Source organism: Notothenia rossii, assembly GCF_949606895.1.
Source record: "Notothenia rossii genome assembly, chromosome: 7".
NCBI classification, from domain to species: Eukaryota; Metazoa; Chordata; class Actinopteri; order Perciformes; family Nototheniidae; genus Notothenia; species Notothenia rossii.
Genome location: NC_136905.1, coordinates 79,396,247 through 79,413,733, shown reverse-complemented (window position 1 = coordinate 79,413,733; position 17,487 = coordinate 79,396,247). Strand labels below are relative to the sequence as shown.

General features: G+C 44.0%; 1 protein-coding gene across 1 annotated transcript in view; it reads left to right on the top strand.

Annotated features, from left to right (window-relative positions):
* The first annotated feature begins 1,354 nt into the window (after positions 1-1,354).
* The window catches only part of grin3ba (glutamate receptor, ionotropic, N-methyl-D-aspartate 3Ba), an 88,984-nt gene continuing 72,851 nt past the window's right edge, over positions 1,355-17,487 (top strand). The window contains exon 1 of the mRNA XM_079692301.1: positions 1,355-2,384. Coding sequence (XP_079548427.1) covers positions 1,851-2,384 — 534 coding nt within the window. The 5' untranslated portion in view covers positions 1,355-1,850. The remainder of the gene's footprint in view (positions 2,385-17,487) is intronic.

Sequence of the window (17,487 nt, the reverse complement as noted above, 5' to 3'; positions counted from 1 at the left end):
GGAGCCATGCAAGTTTGATGTTTCTGGTTTCTGCAGCAGAACAAAGCCCACGGTGTTGGTTTTCATCTTTTCTCTATGTGGAGCAAGTGGAGCATGCAGAGAAGGTAGTGATAGGGAAGGTAGGTAAACACTTTGTGCCCAACTGGATCAGATTTGTTGGGAAACCGCAGCAGCATCACACGGGTCACCCAGTAGGCTGTGAAATGACTTGTTGATCCTCAGTGTGTGTGTGTGTGTGTGTGTGTGTGTGTGTGTGTGTGTGTGTGTGTGTGTGTGTGTGTGTGTGTGTGTGTGTGTGTGTGTGTGTGTGTGTGTGTGTGTGTGTGTGTGTGTGTGTGTGTGTGTGTGTGTGTGTGTGTGTGTGTGTGTGTGTGTGTGTGTGTGTGTGTGTGTGTGTGTGTGTGTGTGTGGAAGATAGAGGCAGTGGTATACCTTTATCTGCAGGTCAGAGAAACCTTTTCAAGTCAGACCCCATTCTGAAATGGCCCTCCAGCTTCGCTGTGGAGAGTGATGAAGTAGAAGCACAGCAGGGGAAGGAAAACATAAAGAGAAAGACGATTTGAAGGATCAGTGGAGTCTGAAAAACAAGGAATTATCAGAAAAAGAGAATGCGAGGGCCCCCAGGAGCCACACACCACTGCCCAGATCTCTGCTGGACATGAAGATTTACTCAATGTTCTGCTCTGACGATGACAAATTAGATCAGAGGAATGAGAAGTGAGTGTAGAATGAATGAAGAGAGGACCGAGTGCTGTCCCTTGCATGAAGGCAAATTAGCATGCACAGTATATCTCATTTATAGCATTGGCGCTGTCCAATGTGCTGAAAAGAGGTGGTTACACAACGGATAATGTTCTACTTGGACGGCAAGAAGGAAGAGGGGATCAATCTCAGAGGAAAATTGAGATTTCAGCAAGCTATTAGCTTTGTGTTGGCCAACCTGGCAGGGACAGTGTGATCTGCAAAGGTGCTTAAAGTGTTCTATTACCTCACAGAACAAATGACCAGCAGTTTTAACATCATCCAATTATCTCTTCTTTTTCTGGAAAATAATATTTTTGAAATTGATTAGTTAAGTTATTATGCTCTAAATGTGTGTGTTATAGAAAACCTTATTGGGTATAGTGTAAGGGAGGAGTAAAATGATATAGAGGTATGGCTAAGAGATACTCTCCACTGAAATGCAAAAAAACTAAAGTCAACTCTGAACCAAAGGGAGCAAACTCATTACGATATTGGATTGTCTATCTCACAAAAAATGATTCATCAAATGAATACAAGGAATCTGTGATTGGTTGTAGTTTAATTTCTGAATGAACACATTACAGGCGAATTCTCCCTGGGACCTGAATTAAGCGGAAGGAAATGTTACCCGACGAATTTTCATTAAAATTCAACAAGAGGCGTGCTCCGTGAGAGGTTAGATTATTGGCCGGCAGGCGCAGGAACACGCACGCACACACGCACACGCGCACGCGCACACACACACACACACACACACACACACACACACACACACACACACACCCACCCTCTCACAGCTGGTGTGCCTTCCTCCAGCAGAGACTGACAGAAGCGGGGCGACCGCTCTAAGCTGTGCGCGCTCATTTCTCCTCTCTCCACCAGCGCGCCTTTTACTGTTGACAAAAAAAACTTTGAAGAGGTGAGAGCCGAAACGTCAAAACGCCGACAAATCACCGTCGACAGCGCGCATCAAGAAATAAAAAAGGGGGCAAAGAAAAATACCCAGCAAGTCCGAGGAAAGCGGTGGAGCCGGGAGAAAGAGGGAGCTATGCCATCTCCCGCCGAGCAGAGCCCAGTCCTCCTGTGTTGTGTGTCGGAGCTGCAGCATGGTGTCTCTCTCTGGACTCTGGACCTACTGCCTCGCCCCCGGGAGACTTCCTCTCCTTTTCCTCTCCGCCAGACCGCTCCTGCTGCTTCTTTTATTCACGGTCTCATCCTGCCCGGAGTCCTGCTTCCCGCACTCGCAGACGTGTCACATCCTCGCCCGGATCGGACACACCGTGCGCCTCGGTGCGCTCTTGCCGACCCGGCAGCCGGCACGGATACAAAACGCGCTCAACCGCGCCCTGGCTAGCCTCCGGCACCAGGGTGGAGGGGCAGACTCCTCCACGACACCCTCCCAGACACCCCCTCTGCTGCCCTACAACCTGAGCCTGGAGGTGGTGGCTCGCACGCCCGCGGGAGGCGACCCGGAGTCGCTGTCCCGCAGCGCCTGCCAGGACTTGGTGGTCAGGGGGGTGTCCGCGGTGCTCGCCTTCCCCCGCTCCAGAGAGGAGCTGATCCAGGTGGAGTTCCTCTCCTCTTTCCTGGAGATCCCTTTCATATCCATCCTGGAGGACACAGAGCCGCTTGTGACTAAGGTATGGATGGATGGTGTGTGTTTCTGCTGGCTGTGCTGCACCTGTAGCAGTCATTTTTTAATGGAACAGAAAACATAATAACAGAAGGTTATTTGGGTTTTTATCATAGTTTTCTTGCGTTCTGCTCTCTAATAAGCACCAACCTCTGGCCAAACATATTTTCCTTTGGACTTTTATCAGAGGAACCTTTGCCTGACTCATTGCCTTGTGGCGAGGATTTTGGTGGCTGAGCTGGTCTCACTAGCTCGATTTTAAGTCAGGCTGAAGGCAAGGGAATAGTGTAAAGAAAAATAATTGGGACAGGGATAATACGATCCATTATTCTTGAGATTCATTTTAATAATACAATTAGCAATAATACAAATACAATAAGGACGAATGGAATAGTAGAATAAAGGACCATTTTGTGTCTCAGACTAAGTGGAGCCGCTAAATGTCTTCTCCCAGTAAAGTCTGATGTGCAGATTGATCTCAGCTGAGCTCCCTGCTGGTGGACCTGCAGGCCCTTCACATGCATCTTTAATATCTGATAGCTCTGCTTTAGTATTGGACTGAACCCTCCAGCCCTCCAGCAGCAGAGGTTTAAACTGAAATGCTTTTTTTTTTAAGCTCTCATCTTGTGTATATGTGACTCCATATGAGCAAGAGTGTGTATTTGTGCATGTGCCTGCATGTGAGTGTGTGCATGTTTGATTGAAGACGGCTGTGTTGTGGCACTTCTCTGAGTGAATCATTCAAACTGATAGATGGGTGCTGGGGAGAGGTGAGGGGCCCGCTTCTGCCACTGGTGCTATTTGTGCATGGTCATGTATTTTTTTGGCTTGTTGCTCGATGTGAGAACATTTGTAAGTAAGCAATAAGAGTGTGTTTGTGTGTGTGTCATGTTAGTATTTCCAGCGGCAGTCGAGCTGCTTGCCAGTCAGTCAATCCAACTCCAGTCATCCGCCTCTATCCAACTGAGCAGCCAACTGCATCCCCCTAACACACACACACACACACACACACACACACACACACACACACACACACACACACACACACACACACACACACACACACACACACACACACACACACACACACACACACACACACACACACTCAAACACACACACTTATTAACAAAGTGCCAACCACCACACACACATAAGGACAATACAGAGGACTTCAATTTTACTTCCACACAGGTGTAGCTAAGACTGAACACACACTCGGGGACACACCTGCCAGAGACATTGATTTCTTCTCCACCTTTTTTCTCACACACACACACACACACACACACACACACACACACACACACACACACACACACACACACACACACACACACACACACACACACACACACACACACACACACACACACACACACACACACACACACACACACACACACACACAAACACTTTCACCAACACATAGGCAGCGAGGAGAGAGAAGGAGAGAGGAACGATCCATAGTTTAAGTCTGAAATCTCTGTCCTGTCGCGTCTCTTTGTCAACAATATATTGCTTATTCGATTTCAATAAAGCTTGCATGAATGAGAAGTCACACCACTTGACGAATGTGTCGGCAAAGCAAGGAGATAAGCAACAGAGAGCAGAAGGAAAGGGAGATGAGGGGAGAACGAGAGGAAGGGGTGGGCAGGGAAGGAAGAGGGGCTTCTTCTCTTTCTTTTTTTCCCTTTTCTTTTTATTGTGGGAGGCCTTTCAGTTCTTCAAAACTGTGCCAGGCAGTCAGTGGGCAAAAGAAACAACCATCCCTCTCTTCCTCTGTGTCTCTCTGTTTCAGTAATCATTTCAAGCAGATGTTGTGTTTTTGAATGTTTGTTGTTTATGCTACAGAAATGTTCTTCAGCCTAATATTAAATTCATGATGTTTTTTTTCTGTGTCAGGCTAGTCCTCCGTGCTTCATAGAAGGAGACGTGTTCAGGTGTGAGGCAGCAGCAACATCTGTTTGTTTCTAAGCCGTAGAGGGAAAGCAGGGCAGCTGCGATGAGTAGTAGCAGACGAATAAACAGAAACTCAGGATTAAAACATGTTACATACTCAGTATAATGTGTAAGAAAAAAGTGCAGGAAGGTCAGCCTTTCAGAACCTTAATAATAAAAGGAGTAAGAAACTTAAATTGACACTTTCATGAACTACAACTCAGGATTCCTTTCTGTTCTTGTACGTGGTTGGGTAAACCGTTTAGTGCTGAAACTGTTACTTGGTTAATTAATGTATCAAGTCTAATCGTTCTATATTAAGCAAAACATTTTATTTTTCCATCGTGTGATAGCTAAAGATTTGCACCATTTAGATATAATTGTTATTGTTAGATATTTCCAATTTAAAGACCTCCCCAAGTGAGGGGCGTTTTCAGCATTTACTAACATTTGAGTGAGTTAATAATTTAGCAATTTATTACAATTGCTGTATCAAAACAGACAGAAATGCTATCCTGCAGCCTTCAAACCTTATGATTTTCAGTAAATTGCCAGTGAAGGCAATGCATTTCCATTTCTCACACTCCAGGGTGCATGTCAATAGACCGAGAGCCATGGAAGACATAAAGGAGGCTGGTAGGGGGTGGGACAGGTTCCTAACAAACTGAGAGGGCAGAGACGAGTGGGCTGGGTCAACGGGAAAGCAAATTGTTACCCTGTATACAAACCGGAAGACGGTTCTGTGCTGATAGCGAAACACACAACCAGAAGATATCATTCTAATTAGAAATGCTATTTACATTTGAGCATCAGTTGGGGAGGAGCACTCCTCAGAGGGGGGAGGAGGGCTGGAGAAATGCAGAGACAAAACAAACACTCCTGCCAAAAATGTGCCGGATCCGTCACAGATTTATCCAAATAAAGGAGGTCTTTTTGTTCGTCTCTGGAGAGTATTGGAGTGTCTGAAATCGTGGAGATTTTTCTGCTGGGTGTTGGGAACTGAGCCCATGTTTTTTCAGGTGAACGTTTCCCCGCTCTAGACATCAGAGAGAGGTAGATACACAGAGAGGAAGAGAAACACCTGCAGCAGGAGGCTACCTTCTTGCTTTATATTTAATTGTACACAGGAACCACGAAAGAAATAAAAGGGGACTTGTTGAGTGTGATTATATTGGAGGTTCTTCAAGGTCAAAGAACGTTGCGACGAGTCTTTCAAGAATGAATTAGTCTTTGGCTCTGGGTTATTTTTCTTTACTATCAGCTAATTTCTCCCTTATTTCACGATTCATCAGAAGACAAAAAATAAAAGGAATGAACTCGGAGCAGCCTCGATCAGTTACAGCGAGTGTGACATCCTGGAGGTTGTGATGATAGATGTTTCCCAGACTGCCTTTCAGTTCCCCCCAAAAAACCCACTGCTTCATAAAGGGTTCCGATTGTGACGAGTGAATTCATTTTAGTTATCCCATTCCTACTTTGCAATACTTGGGACATTTTGGGACACTAAAGGACGTAGACGGACAGGAAGGCAGACGGAGACAGAGGCCCCCCCCCCCTCCTTTGCTTAGTCAGAAGGAGCTGTGGGACTTGGTGATGCATCTCGGCAAGGAAGTGCTTATTCCTCCCAACCTACTTAAGCTAATTAGAACCAGTGTGTGACCCCTAACTGTAAATCTCTCCTGTTCATCTATAGCAGGGAGGATGGGGAATGGAGGGAAAGGGGGACAGGCGGAAGGAGGGAGAAGGAAGAAGTAAATGTCTTTCTAACTCCCATCATGGACATTTGGGCAGGTGATTAGTTCATCAGTGTCTTCTCATGGAACATGGATAAGGAATTAAATTGAGGGTATTTGATGTTTCATTAAAAATAATCACAAATAACATTTCGTAACCCCCCCCAAAAACATTATATGGGTTTAAACATTTGTATTCTGCCAGTATGTTAGGATGCGTTTGTGGAGTCATTACGGAATGAAATAAATTGTTTCCCTGCCGACTTAATTGAAAAAGACGCGTATGAAATCTCCGCACGTTTCCAATGCCTGTTTCAATTGGGTCTAACCAAACCATTTTCGATTCACTGATAGTATCACAAATGATATTGTGGATCATGATTTCTATTTCGGAAATGTATTAGCAGGGAGGCCTGGAGAAAATGGTTTTGCTGATTCCTGAATGTGATTGGGTGCGAGGGGTGGTATGGTGTGAATTCATTATTTGTCATTTCTCCACAGTGGAGGCTTTGTTCCTGCGGCTCACTCACTGACATTCACTCCCAGACCCTCATTTTGTCTGCAAATGTATCCATAAAGCATAATGCATAGGACTGTATTTCAAAGAGTATGATTCTAAATACCATGCACATAAATGTTCTCTCTGTAGTTCAAAAGAGAAGAGCTTTCTATTCATGTTTTTCAGAGTCTAGTTCTTACCTGATTTGGCTTTTAACCAGAACGATCAAGGTCTACATATGCCTTTACAATTCAAAGGCATATGTGTTTACTTCCTATTAGCACCTTGCACTTGTTACTCTGATATTAGTCTCTATTTGATGTGAAACTATTTAGCTTATTTCTCAAGTCCCTCTGAATCATGGCATTAGCTGAATGACTAAACTGCAGATGTCATCGTCATCAACCTTTTTCCCTAAAATCAAATCACCATTTAAATACGTTCATGTGTTGTGTGTTACTCACAATTCTTTCATCTACTTCCCCCTCTGCAATCTATCCATCCTGTATTCTTTTATTAAGTCACTTCTTTTTCTTTTTAATGACATACCTCATTCTGCTTAGTAAAAGGAAGATTAGTACAGTAAAAAACCCAATTTGCAACTTTGAATGAAATTACATTTTAATCCAGGGACCCTGCTGAATAAGACGCATTGTGGCTCTGAGCTAGACCTGCTCTCCGAAGACACGCACACTGAACACATTCACACACACACACACACGCACACACACACTCACACACACACACACACACACACACTCACACGCACACACACACACACACACACACACACACACACGCACACGCACACGCACACGCACACACACACATACTGTATATGATTGTCTGGTCAAGAAGGCAAGAGCTTTCACTGCTCAATTAAGACGTGTGTGTGTGTGTGTGTGTGTGTGTGTGTGTGTGTGTGTGTGTGTGTGTGTGTGTGTGTGTGTGTGTGTGTGTGTGTGTGCGTGCGTGTGTGTGTGTGTGCATGCTCGCTCATCTGTGCCTAAAACAGTTGTCAGCTCAACCCACTTCCCACAGCGAGCGAGCACACTGAACACATTCACACACACACACACACACACACACACACACACACACACACACACACACACACACACACATTCACACACACACACACACACACACACACACACACACACACACACACACACACACACACACACACACACACTAGGGCTGAACGATTAATCGATTTTGAAATGATGCAATTATCAAATCGCAAAGCCTGCGATTCTTTTTTTGTTGTTCTTCTTGTGTGTCAGTCATCCACACCAATCAGAAGTGCTGTGCTCCACATGCACCAGACATTGTTAACCAATCAGAAGTGGCCCATGATAGAAGGTGATTGACAGATTGACAGATATTTTTGAAAGTGCCTGCCCGAATTGCAATATCTGTCATAAAAATCACACACACACACACACACACACACACACACACACACACACACACACACAGACACACACACACACACACGCACACGCACACGCACGCACACACACACACACTCAGTGTCGACTGTGTGGACTGTGTGCTCACTAAAGGTTATTAAGCCTAATGAGGCTTTACGAGGCTATGCTGCCTTTAGTGTTCTCTTTGAGATGATGAGGGGATTTGTGCCCCGACCACTGTGGAATCTGAGTGAAAAGAGAGGGATAAAACTTTCTGCCAAGCCGGGGCCTCAGGCAGACTGACAGTTTGAGACAAGCCGGCCACTTAATGCAAACAGCTCAGAGCGCTTTCTTTATTAGTATTTTGATGACAGTTCAGCACTGTGTTGACTGAGCCAGATGAATTGAGCAGAGCAGAATCAGCGTAGTGTGTATTACCAAAAGGACTGTGGGCTTCTTTGGGCTGCTCTGTGTGGCGTTTGAGTTTCTCTTCTAATGTTTGGCTTGTGTTTTTGCCTCTGGTGAAGCAAATGTTTCCAGCAGCTCAACACCAGTCTAATATTTCTCTATACTTAAAAAAATACAGCATCTCAGCAGTGGTTAGAGGCAGAATGTAATGTGCACGTACTGTTTATGGGAGAGAGGGAGACGTGGTTGTCATTATAGAGAGTTAATGGAGGGGTTGAGAGAGGTATGTAGAGATCAGGGAATGAGGGATCAAGGAAGAAAGAAGGAATCAGTTTGTAGGGAATGCTAAAAGAAGGGATCAGGAAGGAAAGGGGGAATGGGACGAAGGAAGAAGAAATTAAGGAAACATGGGAGTATTCCAACAGTATCGTGAAAGGACAGAAAGATATCTGACACAGAATGCGGGGAGGGAAATGGATAGAGAAGGAAAAGAGGAATTGTATACAGTTATAGGGAACGATGGGAGAAGATCTAGGAAATAAGAAAGTAAGACATGTGGGGAACTAGAGAAGGAGCAATAAAGCAAGGATGAATTGGAGTTATGAATCGGGCGTGGAAGAAGTAAAAATGGGATAGGTTGAAGGGGCTGTGGGAATGGGAGAAGGGATGATGGAAGATGGTAGGAGATGAGGGATGACGGGCAGCCGGGGCCTTGTGCTTCGCTTCCCACTGGGGAGTCTGACGGAGGCAGTTCTATCTAAACGTTGCCAGTTCATTAGAGGATTAGCGAGTGATAACTTTCTGCTATCTGTGATTGCAAAAAACACCTACCTGCACACAGCCATACTGATAAGTGAATGCACACACACATACATTCTTTGTGAGACTTGCACACACTGCACCTAAGACTATAAACAAACTTATTTCAAACACACTGATGAAAAGACCCATTTTGTCTTTGGAATACTTTTAAAAAGACTCTACTATTACAGCAACTACTGCTATTGACTGGGCAGTAGTTGTATGTGTATATGTGTGGACATTTGTGTAATTGTGGTACTTTAGGTAGGAACTGAGGCATAACACCAGAAATCTAGGCCAGGTGGACGTTAGTGATAAGGGCAGGCTTGGAGACGACACGCATATAGGGCCCTATAGAAGCTCCCACAGGTCAGAGGTGGAAGACGGGCAGACAGGAGGCGAGACAGGTGGGAGAAGGTGAGCGAGACATGTGCTGATGTGAGATTAAACAGATGCTGACAGATGGCTAAGAGACACGGTTGAATGAGTGCCAAGGCGACAGGTTCGCCAAACACCCGCGGGTGACGTCAAGAAAGTGGGGAAAACAAGAAGAAAGGGGTAAGGCAAAGTAAAAAGTAGCAAAGTGTAAAGAGTAAGCAAGATAAAGAACTTGGAGGGAAAAAGAATGATTGAGAGAGCGATTCAGAAAAGTTTCAAATGGGAAGATTAAACTGAGAGAGACAGCAGAGTAAAGTGTGCAAGCTAGTAAGAGATAAAAGAAGTGAAATTGGACCAGGAAGTGACAAAGAAAATTTGACGGAGCGAGAAGCCGTCAGAGATGAAGCCATTTGAGAGGCGAGCGATGCGCAGACAGCAGGATTGAAAGATGGTAAACCCCAAGGTAACTTCTGTGTTACTTCTGGGATATTTATGTTGGGAGTTGGCAAGAAAACAGGGATGATTTAGAGCCCATCTGGATGGGCTTCAACACCACCTGCCCACAGAGGAAAGGCTGCAGGGAGACACCAGTGTACCGGTGGCACTCACACACCAACGCACACCGATACATCGTTTACATGAGGTACATGTGTAGAAATGCAGCCATTTTCACCATGTGGCTCTCTGCCAGCTCGTTGGATGGGAAATTAAATAATCACCATGCTGTTTGTTCTGGCTTGTAATGATTGAAACACACAGGGCAGGCCTCCAGGGAGTTTTTTTACCCAAAGCAAAAAGCAGAGAATTGAAGTTGTTATTGTTGTTATTGTTATTATTATCACCATGCGTCGCTTTCCACCTTCTTCTCCAGTAGGACTCAGATGAGGGTGTTGCACTTTTCTTTTCCTTATACATGTGATGTTTTGGTGTTGTTTTGTTTCTTTCCGTTAACCATCAAGTGGGAAATAAGTATTTTTTTTGTGTGTTTCTCTTAGTATCCTAAGATACTGTTATGTTTGGCTTTGAAAAAAAAAAGTATTATTATGAAGGGCTGACCATCTATTTTTATTTTTTTTTAGAAAGGGGCAGGTCACATAAGATTTTATTCTTCTCCCTGCTCCTTTTCGCTCAATGGTGTTTTGGTAGAGTCATGTTTTGTGGCAATTATTGTACATTTGGTTTTGCGTACCAAATAAAAATGTAATTAAATGAAATGAAGTAAAAAAAAAAAACAGTGTACCGGTGGCCCTCACACACCAACGCACACCGATACATCGTTTACATGAGGTACATGTGTAGAAATGCAGCCATTTTCACCATTTGGCTCTCTGCCAGCTCGTTGGATGTGAAATTAAATAATCACCATGCTGTTTGTTCTGGCTTTTACGACAATGTAATGATTGAAACACACAGGGCAGGCCACCAGGGAGTTTTTTTACCCAAAGCAAGAAGCAGAGAATTGAAGTAAAAAAGGCTCCAGCGACAAACAAAGTGTTTGCCTATGTCCATGGGTCACCGATTTTCTAAAAGATTACTTTGCTCAAAGTTAAACTTTTTTGCGCAAGCATAACATATTATTATAGGTCTACTCGAGCTATTATAGTACTCCATTAAAAAAGAAGGGGCTGGCTTTGCTAGGAGACACGCTGCCACCTTCTGCGGCGTGCTGCTGACTGATGGCCGTGCGCAGATCATTTATACTGCGGGGGTTTCAGAGTCTGACACTGTAGACCCCCTGCAGACAAACACCCTCTGTCTAATGAAATGTAAGAAACTATAGTAATGGAGAAAAGTGTGTATTAATGGTTTTTCACTCTAAATCAATATTTTTTGCCTTACTTTGAATTGGTAGATATTTTTTACGGCAGTTCCAACAGTAGGCCTAGATACTGTGAGTAGTAATGATGCGATGGGGTCTAGTAGTTTCTGTTCGCAATATACCTATAGAGACACTGAAACCATTTTACTGGATCACTTTGACAAATAAGAAAATATGATGATTATACAGAGCATCTTTTTTGATATGATTCCTAGACTTACGGATCTTAATTTGTATTGCACCAAAAATAATCTTCACTACCTGCTTTCTGCCTCATCTGAAGCCCCTGTGAACAAATATAAATTCACAAGGCACAATTCAGGAACACAAACTTCTCCTGTAACTAACTACATGGATATATTAATGTGGACACAATCATACACACACACACACACACACACACACCCCCCCACACACACACACACACACACACACACACACACACACACACACACACACACACACACACACACACACACACACACACACACCCACACACACACACACACACACACACGGACCAAAACACCTCACACCTACACACACTCAGATATGACACCCACAGCTCTGTTTCCTCACCACACATAGCATGTGCGGCACCGTACAGACAGATTGTATCCTGTAGCATCCATCATAAATACAAGCAGTTGTCATTTGTTGGGAAGTCTTGTTTCTCTTCCATATTTCTCTCCCTCTTTCTCCCACTCTATCTCTCTTTCTGAATTGACCTCTGTGTTCTCGCCGCCTCCATAAAGCAGAGCAGAGCGGAACAACGGATAAATCCCGAGTGATATCCCAGGCTGAGTGCAGGGGAAACAAGACGACGTGATATTCATATGCATAACATCTAACGCACAAACACTATTTATGGGCTGGAAGGAGAATTGGGGACACGGTTCCACTGATGGAGAGTCACGACGAGACACAGGAAGTAAGATTTAAAGAAGGGAAAGGATTGAAGGCAATGGATGGGTGAATCGGGCAAGGCGACAATAAATGAAAGCTCACGGTTATGGTGACACAGATAAAAAAGAAGAGACATCAAATAAAGGGTAAAGAAGTGTGAGCGGAGAGAAACAGGATGTGATCAATTTCCCCTTCTCATTGCCCTTCCTACAAAGGACAGACTGTCCTGCAGATAGCGCTAAAGCAGTTTCCCGACGCACTTATCTGGTGCCAAGTCACGCAAGAGAGCGGAGCAATATTTCACTATAATTCAGGTTAGCATGCATATATCTCGCATCCATCCCCCATTTACTCTGCTTTATTATAAGGAGAAACCAAGAACGCTGCGAAATTACGATTATTTATAACACTTTCTGAGATTTATTCAACGACCGAGATCTGGACTATTTGGAAAAAAGATGACATCTGTGACGAATAGCATGAAACAGAAACAAATTACTTTTTTCTCAGGAGAGTATAATGCATTTACGGCTGATAGAAAACCAGTCCGTGCTGTATTGAACAACTTAACTTTTTAGTTGCGCTCTTGGGTTATTGATGCAATAATTGATGAAAAACACGAGTGTTGTGTTCCTGGTGTAAAGCAGAATCAATAAGTTCTGAACTACCTCAAGCGAGAAAAACAGATTTTTTTAATTAAGGAAGGGGACAGACATATCATTTTTTTAAAGGTGAAATGACTGGTTGCAATGTTTATTTGTCAGTGTAGGAGCAGTTGAGTGCACTAACACGAGGGTTTGTCAGGTTGATGTCAGGGTGTGTTTCCTCTGTTTATTTTTCCAGTCATGACACAGTGGCAGAGTGGACAGGCTCTGAAGCGTTGAGGTGGAATGGTTTGGTTGAGATGTCCCTTCCGCCAGCAGATATATTTTTCATGCTGCTCGCTGCCGGACTGCCGAGAGAGAGTTGTCAGGTATCAAATTGAACTAAAGAAGAGATCTCTCAGTTTTGGTCGAGATGCGGCAGAAGAATGTCCTTAATTGAATTTCTTATATAACATGATTTCCATACAGCATGTGATAATGTAACAGCATTAGAAACCATAGAAACAGCTGCACTCTTAGTCTCACCAAGGTGGCTTTCTTCACACAGCGTCCTTTCAATGTAAAGTTTAAAACTGAAGTTATTCAGCCTTTAAAAACTGCACTTTGCACTTGCTTGATGTAGATAAATGTCATGTAGAAGGGAATAGAATTTAGAAGTCTGTCTGTGAGCAAAAAGCCCACTGGAAAGTCATGCTGGAATACCGTTATCTATCAGTAAATAAATCAAATGCATGCTTGAAGGTGAAAAAATAGTGCCAATGGTATATGGCATTTTAGAGATGTATTGCACACAGGCAAACTGGCTTAAATGTTGAAAAACAATCCCCAATTTCTTTAGCTGGCAATAGAACACAGAATATTCTTTGATGGATTAGTTGTTTAACATTAATTTGTGCTTTTATTTTTGTTAAATGTTCTGCTCCAACTAAATAAATAGACAGGCTTTACATGTTAGTAAACTGGGAGCCTATGGACTACGTCTTATCCGGCCACTGGTGTGCATGATCATCCAGTTATGGTGCCATTTATTTGTTCCATAGAGCATGTGATAATGTAACAGCATTAGAAACCATAGAAACAGCTGCACTGTTAGTCTCACCCAGGTGGCTTTCTTCACCCAGCTGTCTAAAGCCATAAAACATATTCAGCACAAAGTCTAAAACCTTTTTTGCCGTCCTTTCAATGTAAAGTTTAAAACTGAAGTTATTCAGCCTTTAAAAACTGCACTTTGCACTTGCTTGATGTAGATAAATGTCATGTAGAAGGGAATAAAATGTAGACAAAAGCTCACTGGCAAGTCATGCTGGAATACCGTTATCCATCAGTAAATATAAATCAAATGCATGCTTGAAGTTGAAAAAAATATAGAATCTAAGTGAAAAAGTGTTAATGTTATATAACATATCAGAAATGTATTACACAGGGGCAAACTTGCTTAAATGTTGGAAAACAATCCCCAATTTCTTTAGCTGGCAATAGAACATAGGATATTCGTTGATGGATTTCTTGTTTAACATTAATTTATTGTTGTTAAATGTTGTGCTCCAACTAAATAAATAGACAGGCTTTACATGTTAGTAAACTGGAAGCATATGGACTGCCTCTTATCCGGCCACTGATGTGCATGATCATCCAGTTATGGTGCCATTTATTTTTTGGTTTGTTTGTTTTTTGGCATAAACAAAGCTGAGCTTATGACTCAGCAAAGCGATCATTGTTTTGGACATTCCTATGGCGGTCACTCACTCGCAGACTTTGTTTAATAGTGCTAATTTTCAAAATGGTAGCGTATTACAGTTGCAGGATTCATTGGCAGAACTGTCAGCTCTGGTTATTAAAGGATGCCTGATAGACTAGGACGTGGCCAGAGGCTCCATTCCAGTTCTCTGTCAAGTCTTTGTCAGTTTCAATCAGACGATGATGACAGGAGCAGAGCTGGGCTACATGTCCAATGCCAAGGCTTTCCCAGCAGCAATGCAGCTCTGCCAATGTTACGGTTTGTGAGCATGTGTGTCTTTTGTTGTAATGTTGGATGTGAAAGAATGCTTTGTGTGTGTGTGTGTGTGTGTGTGTGTGTGTGTGTGTGTGTGTGTGTGTGTGTGTGTGTGTGTGTGTGTGTGTGTGTGTGTGTGTGTGTGTGTGTGTGTGTGTGTGTGTGTGTGTGTGTGTGTGTGTGTGTGTGTGTGTGTGTGTGCGTGCGTGCGTGCGTGCGTGCGTGCGTGCGTGCGTGCGTGCGTGCGTGCGTGCGTGCGTGCGTGCGTGCGTGCGTGCGTGCGTGCGTGCGTGCGTGCGTGCGTGTGCGTTTGAAAGTGTTCCAGTCATGTCTTCAATGGCTTAGATCTGATTTCGAGTTGGTGAAATACTTTGATTTATTAAGCAATGAGTGTCACCCATTGGGGATCACATCTGGAAGGACTTTAGTTCTAGCTGCATTCATTTATATTGGGCCACCAGAGCATTACAAAACCCTAATCACAATGTTCTTATGTTAAAAAGTTGTTATGGTAGATGTCCTTCCAAGCTGTTATCTATTTACACATTCAGCAACATCAGCATTCAGATCTCTTATTGGTCACCTGACGAAAGTAGGTGAAATATTTTTTCTTTTTTTAATGTATTTTCATCTCCTCCATCTTCTGAGACACATGTGTTGTTCTTAGGATACATTACTCTCTCATCATCAACACCAGATATGTGCTGAGTTGTCGATCCTCTGTTTGGTGCTGGACAAGTAGGGCTGAGCTGGTTTCCCAGACTTTCTTTTTTAAAAGCTATCGACTTTGGCCTTGAAATCCAAAACAAGACATTCCCAAACCTTTCCTGTTCCAGTTGTGCACGAACAAACGACATGCTTTCCCTGTGAGTGAACTAAACACCGGTTCACCATAAGGAGAGCTGGTCGGATGTAATTCCGTGCTGGCACTTAAAGGATGAGATATTGATCGTAACACACACAACTTATTCTCCTGCTCTTCGTAAATCACTTTGTGATTGACAGGTCCCGGTCCCGGACCTGTCCGTCCCATTGACTGTTGATTTCGTCAGCATACCTTCATCCATTCAGGCAACCAGTGGGTTAACCCTGCTTTCAAATCAGCTGCTTCTCTGAGAGCATTTATTAACAGTGGGTATTTTCCGAAGCCTAATAATATCGCCGGTTGTCTTTCTATAGCATGCCTGAGATTGCACAAGCTTAAGTGATTAGTTTTGCAGCGGCACAAATCGCTTGGAGGTAGATTGTCAGCAAAGAGTGCAGAAGGTCCTCGGGAGGAAAGCATTCAGTCCTCTAGCTATTTAATTATGGGGGCGGCAGACCCCTGGGTGCACGGCTTCATTCTCCCACTACGGTGGCTCGCTAACAAACTCTGTTGAGTGCCTTTGATTGATCTGAAGCCATTTGAGGTGGCCGTGAAAAGACAAAGGCATGTGACAGAAGGAGGGAAGAGGAAAGGAGGGGGAAGAGAAGTGGGCAGGGAGGCGGGAGGCGGGATGGAGGGACGAGAGATGGAAGGAAAGAGAAGGGGACAGAGAGCTGCAGGGAGGGAAGCGTGAAGGCAGGGAGAGGGAATGAGGGATGAAGGGAAGCAAGGCGTGGATGAATGGCTGGAGGGAGGGGTGTGGGGGGGGGGAGGCTGGCTCTTTCCTGCACACACAGCTACTCACCCTGGAGGAGCACTGAGCCGAGCGCACATAGACAAACAAACATCTACACACAAAAACACACTTGGTTAAAATGTTTTTAGAGCTTCCACATGGGAGTAGAGATGTGGATGTATTTGCATAAATGGGGATTATAATCTGAGCCAGTGGACAGTAGCGATGGCTAAAGTAGATAAGATACAACTTTCATTATCCCCCCCCCCACACCCTGTTACCACACACAACCTCTCCATTTACTGCTTACTCTCTTTTTTCCGCTCGGAACAGAAACAGTCTCTCTTCCTCAGTCTCTCTTCCTCAGTCTCCTCCCCCTCGGTCTCTCTGCAAACACTCTTCCTGTATATTTGTTGTGCAGCTAACGTCCAACTTCCCTCCTTATCTGCCTTACTTAACTCCCGGCGTGAGAACTTTTTCAATCATCCCTGCCTCTTCCTCTGTGGGTTTAGGGACGAAGGCACTGTTTTGGCAGGATAAAGCGTCCGCAGAGGAAAGAGAGGGAGAAAAAGAGAAGGATGGAGGCAGGAAGGAAGGAGAAGTTGAGGGAGAGATTCCGCAGTGACTCCGTTCCAACAAGTCATCTTTCATTTTTTACGACTTCAATCAAGTGTCCTTGAAACCTAAATATACTCTTCATGCACTCTTATCCTGACGGGAAGGCTGGGATACCTTAACGTATAATACCTGCTCTGCCCATTGTGTGCACACATTTTAATGACTGCCACTCTAATGCTGTTTTTTTTTAGCAAACACTGTCCTGTCCCGGCTCTCTCTTGGCACAAATACAAAACATTTCCTCTTTTTTTTCTCGGCCATTGTCTCTCGCTGGGCAGTCCCTCTCTCTCTCCCTCTCTCCTTTATCCCCTCCCACACCTTTTATTCTTCACCTCAACCCGTCTCTTTTCTTCCACCTTCACACACAGTCTCTCTATATTCCCTTTGGCAGGA